The following is a 7,500-nucleotide window of genomic DNA, read 5'->3' as shown; positions in this document are numbered from 1 at the left end:
GATAATCAGCTGTAATGTCTCACTGCTACAACAAAAAACGACATGCAACCTCATCAATTAAACAGTCATTTTCTCATTACTTCACTATAAAAGACATTACAAATCCACCTTTTTATGGAGTTCATAGCAGAACTTTGGGAAGACAGCAATAAAAACTAAAAAATCACTTTAAAATGATATGCTTCTGTAAACCCCAATACAGCGACTGTCGCTCCAATTAGTATTGATTCTGTTTCTAAATTAAAAAGTGACCATCTTGTAATTTGGAACGTATTTATTACTCTACGAAATATCACGCTTTCATTTCATTTGCCATACAATTTTTCGTCCTTGTAATCTCTCCAGAATTTACAATGGCTCGATTAAGGTTTATCAAACAATTATTCCATGAGCGCGCGCGTTGGATATGAGATGGTAAATAGCCAACGAGGCGCGAAGCGCCGAGTTGGCTATAACCAGTCTCATATCCAACAAACGCGAATGGAATAATTGTTTTATTAAATTCCTTAAACTCCAAAAATTTCGAAGTACGAAATACGAGCGAAAAAAGAGAAAAAATCCGAGTGGAATCGAAAAAACTTGATGATGATGCGATGTTGTATAATACCTTGTGGTCAGTCAGACGTAGGCAAATCACAAACACATTTCTTGCCTTTTCGCGTACTTCTAATGATCCAAAGTTTGTACAAAAAGAGCTTTTTTTTTCAGTTTTGGCTTTATTCAGAGAGAAATTTCGCTTTCCGGCGAAAACGTTTTTAGCTTAGCAACGCTTAGCGCAATCATTTACCATTTATAATAAAGTTTCTATATAACGCGCGTTCTCATTGGTTTAAACAGCGTGCTTTATGAGAGTACAAAGCACGGAACAAACGAAAGCCCACGCCATCATTCGCAGAAATGGCAGATGAATTTCCGAATTTTACCTTGGGTATTATTGAAGCTGTCAGTTAAAGGCTTGCCAGATATTCTGTCAAGTGCTTTGGATGGAAGACCTCAACCGTCGCCCGGTCCAGCAGTTCTTTCAAGCTCAGAAAGTCCTCACGCTGGAGTTCTTCATTTACAAAATTCCCAACAGGTTTTCAGATTCCAGCCGCAAGCAATGAAGAGTTTGTTTTCCAGTTGTCATGTCGGAAACGTGCAGGTTTTCATGGGCAACAATTCGGCCGGTTTTCACTGAACTTAATCATTTAGATCCTCTTTTTTGCTGTTTTTTACGGACTGAAACCGAACATTGAGGCACTTGTTTTTCCATAAATTCTAATTTTGTGTGATTTTCCAGTTGATTGATGTTTTGACAAGCCTTTGTTTCATTAACCAATCAAATAATCTTAAACATTCTTACAAGCGCGCTGATTGGTCCAAAGTAGCGTGCTTTATCAGAGTATAAAGCACTGTGCTGACGACATCTCAGTTCACCACAAGCAGCGCGCGCTTTGAAAATAAAGTAGAATTTTTGAAGAAAATTACTTGTTTTTTATCATAAAACAAATAAAGAAGCCTTGACTGTGCTCTGTTCTGTTGTAAAGCACTTAGGAAGCGGCTAGAGCACTCAAGAAGTAGGGAGAAACACTCGCCTATCGGCTCGTGTTTCCCCCTACACTTCTTTCGTGCTCTAGCCGTTTCCTGCGTGCTTTACAACAGAACAGAGCACAGTCAAGGCTTCTTTATTTGTTAAATAAGGTCAAACTAAGGTATATGAGCTGATAACCGAGATTGAGTGAACCAATCAGAGCACGCGAAATGCATTATCCGAGGTTGAGAATTTAATAGTAATGTAAATACCCTTTATTATCAAACTAACGATCGAATTGTATCTGTCACTCAGTTAGAATGAAAAAAAATTCATCATGTACAGCCGTCCCTCCTCCAACTCTCCAGTAATTTAGGATTAACTGCCTTTGTGATGATCTTGTGATGTACTACACATTTTGCTTGCGATTAGGCATGGTTTGGTCCTAGGAATTGGCAATTTCTAGGTATTATGAATTCCTTGACGCAAATAAGGGAAGCCGTTATAAAAGATGGTGAAGACGACATCAAAATACTCTTTTTCTTGTCTCAGGTCACCTTGGATGTAGCGTACAGTAATACATCCAGTCATAAAACATTGCAACAATGCTGAGAACCAAGCTTTTCTTCGCGAATAGCAAGAGCACGCTCATGATACTCTCTTGCTTCTTCCAGGTCGCCTTGATCAAAAAGTACACAACCCAAATTGTTTAAAGTTGATGCGACAGCGATATGCTGAGAACCAAGCTTTTCTTCGTGAATAGCAAGAGCACGCTCATGATAATCTTTTGCTTGTTCCAGGTCGCCTTGATCAGAAAGTACATTACTCAAATTGTTTAAAGTTGTTGCGACAGCGATATGCTGAGAACCAAGCTTTTCTTCGCGAATAGCAAGAGCACGATCATGATACTCTCTGGCTTGTTCCAGGTCGCCTTGGGCACGAAGTACATTACCCAAATTGTTTAAAGTTGTTGCGACAGCGATATGCTGAGAACCAAGCTTTTCTTCGTGAATAGCGAGAGCACGCTCATGATAATCTTTTGCTTGTTCCAGGTCACCTTGATCCATAAGTACACAACCCAAATTGTTTAAAGTTGATGCAACAGCGATATGCTGAGAACCAAGCTTTTCTTCGCGAAAAGCAAGAGCACGCTCATGATAATCTTTTGCTTGTTCCAGGTCGCCTTGGGCATGAAGTACATTACCCAAATTGTTTAAAGTTGTTGCGACAGCGATATGCTGAGAACCAAGCTTTTCTTCGCCAATAGCAAGAGCACGCTTATAATAATCTTTTGCTTGCTCCAGGTCGCCTTCATCGAAAAGTACACGACCCAAATTGTTTAAAGTTGATGCGACAGCGATATGCTGAGAACCAAGCTTTTCTTCGTGAATAGCAAGAGCACGCTCATGATAATCTTTTGCTTGTTCCAGGTCGCCTTGGACACGAAGTACATTACCCAAATTGTTTAAAGTTGTTGCGACAGCGATATGCTGAGAACCAAGCTTTTCTTCGTGAATAGCAAGAGCACGCTCATGATAATCTTTTGCTTGTTCCAGGTCGCCTGCAAGAGCACGATCATGATACTCTCTGGCTTGTTCCAGGTCGCCTTGGGCACGAAGTACATTACCCAAATTGTTTAAAGTTGTTGCGACAGCGATATGCTGAGAACCAAGCTTTTCTTCGCGAATAGCAAGAGCACGCTTATAATAATCTTTTGCTTGCTCCAGGTCGCCTTGAGCAAAAAGTACAGAACCCAAATTGTTTAAAGTTGTTGTGACATCGATATGCTGAGAACCAAGGTTTTCTTCGCGAATAGCAAGAGCACGCTTATGATAATCTTTTCCTTGCTCCAGGTCGCCTTGTTCAGAAAGTACACAACCCAAATTGTTTAAAGTTGTTGCGACATCGATATGCTGAGAACCAAGCTTTTCTTCGCGAATAGCAAGAGCACGCTTATAATAATCTTTTGCTTGCTCCAGGTCGCCTTGATCAAAAAGTACACAACCCAAATGGTTAAACGTTTTTGCGACATCGATATGCTGAGAACCAAGCTTTTCTTCGAGAATAGCAAGAGCACGCTCATGGTAATCTTTTGCTTGTTCCAGGTCGCCTTGGACACGAAGTACATTACCCAAATTGTTTAAAGTTGTTGCTACATCGATATGCTGAGAACCAAGCTCTTCTTCGCGAATAGCAAGAGCACGCTCAAAATAATCTTTTGCTTCAGAAAAGTCACCTTGGTTTCTTAGTACATCACCCAAATAGTCAAAACATGTTGCGGCATCGACACATTGAGAACCAGGCTGGTCATTGGCTTTCTCGACCTCTCCTTCAAAAACATCGTTATGGTTACTCAAATTAAGAGCGTGAATGCCAAATGTTTTGGCTGTACCATAATCACAATGAAAAAGACAGATATTTCCCAACTTGATAAAATAATGTGGATAATATTTCACGCTTAAATTATTATTTTTGCTAAGCTTAGATATGTCTTCTGCCTCCATAGCATTTACAATATCCATTATTAGGCATCTTAAATGCGCCACCAAGTGCAAGCTTTTTGTGACGGAATCTAAACTAAAAAGGCCTTTATCAAATGCAAATTGGTAAAAAGACGTAATAACCCCATCAAGAACTTTAAGGTTCTCAGTTTCCAAATATTTTTCAGCAACTTTTCTTTGGATAACATCTCTCACAATCCCATGAACACGAACGAAGACGTCACTGCCGTCTTCTTCAAGTAAAAACAGTGAGCTTTTTCGAATCCTCAAACCAACAATATCTGCATCATTAAGTTCGTCTGCTGCGCTACTATCGTTTTTGTTCTGGAAATTCAGAACGTAGTTGATCAAAAGTTCCAGGTTTAATGGTTGCTGAGCGCAGAGAGAAATGAAATGGAATGCGTGATTTAAAACCTTATCAGATGACATCACACGGTCAACGGCCAATGAAATCGCGGCGGTCATGGAGTTTGGATAGCTTGGATTTGATTTGGCAAGGAAGGCCTCAGTGTTAGAGCGCTGACCTTTGGAAAGCTTCTGTAGATAATCTTTCCAGCCAAAGTTAGAGGATGATTTGGTTTCTCGTACTTGTTGGACAAACGTGGCGGCGCTTGCTAAGGCAAGGGGTTGATAATCTAATGCCTGCACAACTTCTTTTGCGGTGTCATCGTCATCGATGCCAGAGATGGAGGTTAAAAAAGAAATCGCGTCATATAACCTCATGCCATTGCTCACAGATATGTGACGAATGAAAGACGTTTCTGAAGGTATAGCAGCGGTGTCTTGGGATGTTATTAACACTTGACCGTTACGCCATTTCGTACTTCCCCTTTCTGGCAAATGACAACTTATTTCATGTAAACTCACGACGTTGTCCACTATCAACAGCCAGGAAGAGTAAAGCTCCACTTTGGTACTAACTAAGGACTTCATGTTTGTGATCTTCTCCTTTGTTTCCATATCTTTATTTTTAAGATTCTGCAACACTGCATCTTCCGGACATTTAAGATTTCGAGCAAAAGAAACATAAGACTCGAAGACTGAATCGAGGTTTTGCGCATTTAGAGTCATTACAAATGCCTTTACATTTGCGACCTTTGTTTCTTCCTCAAACCATTTCTCCGCAACCAGAGCACTCAACTGAGATTTGCCGCTTCCCGAGTTTCCTGAGATGTAAAGGTAACTCAGATGGTTTTCGTTGGCTTCCTTTAGTCGCTTTACCTTTTGAGCTATTTCTTCCACCTCACAATCTCGTCCAGCAATTTCGTGCGATGGCTTGGGAGGGATAACGCAAAATGGAGGAGCCTCACTCTGCAACTGCTCTTGAAGGACTTTTCGATTCTGTTCTGTTTCTTTTAGTTCGTCTTCCAGATCTTTAACTTGTTGGAGTACTTTGGTCAACTCGTTTGTTGGAAAATTCGTTTGGTTTCTAATGTCCTTAATGTTCACATCGGACAGGCCAAGTGCCAGAAATGCCACCGAGACTTTTCCTATGGCATTTTGGAACGCTAGCTTTGTGAGCTGGCCCTGTGGCAAATGAGCGAAGTCTTGATTACGAAAAATTCTTAGAGCATCCACGTTTGATTCAATCGTGGCGTTTAAAGTGCTCCCGATACAATCGGAGTAAAGGATTGCGTAAAAGAGCATGGTGCAGTCCCATTCTGCTCTGTTTCCATTAACTATGGTTGCTAAATACTTTTTATTTCTTGCTTGGGTTCGTGGCAACTCCTGGTTTTTGAAGTTCAGTCCATTCTGGGGGTTGTCTTTCCATTCTCCCAGTGTCGTCTTGTAGCGATTGTCCCACTGTTGTTTAAAGATTGTCCGAAGACCCTCAGGTATTACGTTTGTGGTGATGAAGCAGATCCTGAAGTAATTCAGCTGTCCCTCGGTGTATTCCGGACCAGTCGCCATGATCAGCGATGCTCAGCTTTCAATCAGTCCTTGTTGGAAACAATTTTCAAAGTTAATGTGCTGTAAGAGGTTGCTTTAATATATTTAAAACAATTGTTTCCTCGGTAATAGTATGAAGTATAAAAACTAAAAGAACATGAAAGGTTAACTTCACTGACCTCTTTTCAAAGAGAGCCAGAGTTGAAGTACTCTTTTATATTCTTAATATGTAACACTGATGAGATTATAATCACAAACATTCGGCATTTTGCCTCGTCTTTAAAGAAAGACTGTTTTGAGCTCTTTTAAATGGCCTGCAATTATAAACTAGTTTAACTAAATAGTGTGGGAGGCGCGGTGGCCTCATGGTTAATGCGCTCGACTCCGGATCGAGTGGTCCGAGTTCGAGGCCTGGCCGGGGACATTGTGTGGTGTTCTTGGGCAAGACACTTTACTCTCACGGTGCTCATGGGTACCGGCGTAATGCTGGGGGTAACCCTGCGATGGACTAGCATCCCATCCACGGGGGAGTATAAATACTCCGAGTCGCTTCATGCTACGGAAACCGGTGATAAGCGCCGGCCTGATGGGCCATTCTAGACTCGTAACAGAGACTTTACCTTTACCTTAAACTAAATAGTAGAAATGATGCCGAGGGGAAGGGAGATGTTGAAGTATGGTTACGGTAATTTAGCTACGGTTCGTGCGTAGCAGGGACGTTACAAAACGAGAAACTACTTCTTGAGATGGTTTTAATAAGCGCCGAGTCATGACTATTATTCATGTGACCGATTGAAATTATATACTTTTGTCCTTCAGTAGACTCTGAATCATAAGTAACGACGATCGATTTGTTTGATTTAAAAGGGTAAGCTGTGGTCAAAACACCTACGCATTGTGTCTGAGGAAACGATACAACGTAAATAGTTCCCCTGAGAGGGGAGGAGGAGGTGTCTGTTGACAAGATTAAGGTTGATCAAGCCGAGGTAACTCCCATCTTTTCAGTGCGCAACTTGGGCGCTTGGTTTGATTCTCATCTGGACATGTCCACTCATGAAACTAAGGTTTGTATTAATGCTTTTTATTGCCTGTACAATATCCGGCATATTAGAAAGTACTTATTTCGTGTGCACGTGAATCCACTGAAAGGCTTGTCCACGCTTTCATTACAAGTAGGCTGGACTATTGTTATAGCTTAGGAAAGTTCAAAGAGTTATGAATACAAGTGCACGGTTAGTTTACTGCGCGCCTGAGTATTACATATTACCCGCTTGCTGCGGTAACTTCATTGGATACCAGTGCGTTTGACTATAGATTTAAAGTTTTTTCTTATTACAATGAAGATACTTAAGGGTTTAGCTCCTAGTTATCGTATGAATCTAGTTTCAATCTTACCGGCCTCACACTATCAATCGACATATTGTTAGTTAGTCTGCGGTTCAGAACGAAAAAAGCTACGGGTGATCGCGCGTTTATGGTTGCAGCCCCAGACGTCCTGTAGAACAGCCTTCTTTTGTCGGTAAGGCTAGCTAGGAACGTTAACATTTGTAAGCGTTTAGTTGCCTTTTTTTTATTCTCTAAGGCCCCTTGTTAAGATTT

The 7,500-nt window shown here is 41.0% G+C and overlaps 1 protein-coding gene across 1 annotated transcript in view; it reads right to left on the bottom strand.

The window, feature by feature from the left end:
* Window positions 1-97: 97 nt before the first annotated feature.
* LOC138000845 (uncharacterized) overlaps window positions 98-7,500 on the bottom strand; it is a 16,997-nt gene continuing 9,594 nt past the window's right edge. Inside the window, exon 2 of the mRNA XM_068847514.1 lies at window positions 98-5,951. Coding sequence (XP_068703615.1) covers window positions 2,098-5,922 — 3,825 coding nt within the window. The 5' untranslated portion in view covers window positions 5,923-5,951 and the 3' untranslated portion in view covers window positions 98-2,097. The remainder of the gene's footprint in view (window positions 5,952-7,500) is intronic.

Source organism: Montipora foliosa, chromosome 1 (genome assembly GCF_036669935.1).
Source record: "Montipora foliosa isolate CH-2021 chromosome 1, ASM3666993v2, whole genome shotgun sequence".
Taxonomy (NCBI): Eukaryota; Metazoa; Cnidaria; class Anthozoa; order Scleractinia; family Acroporidae; genus Montipora; species Montipora foliosa.
Note: the sequence above shows the minus strand (reverse complement) of the source record. Positions and strands in the feature narration are given on the sequence as shown.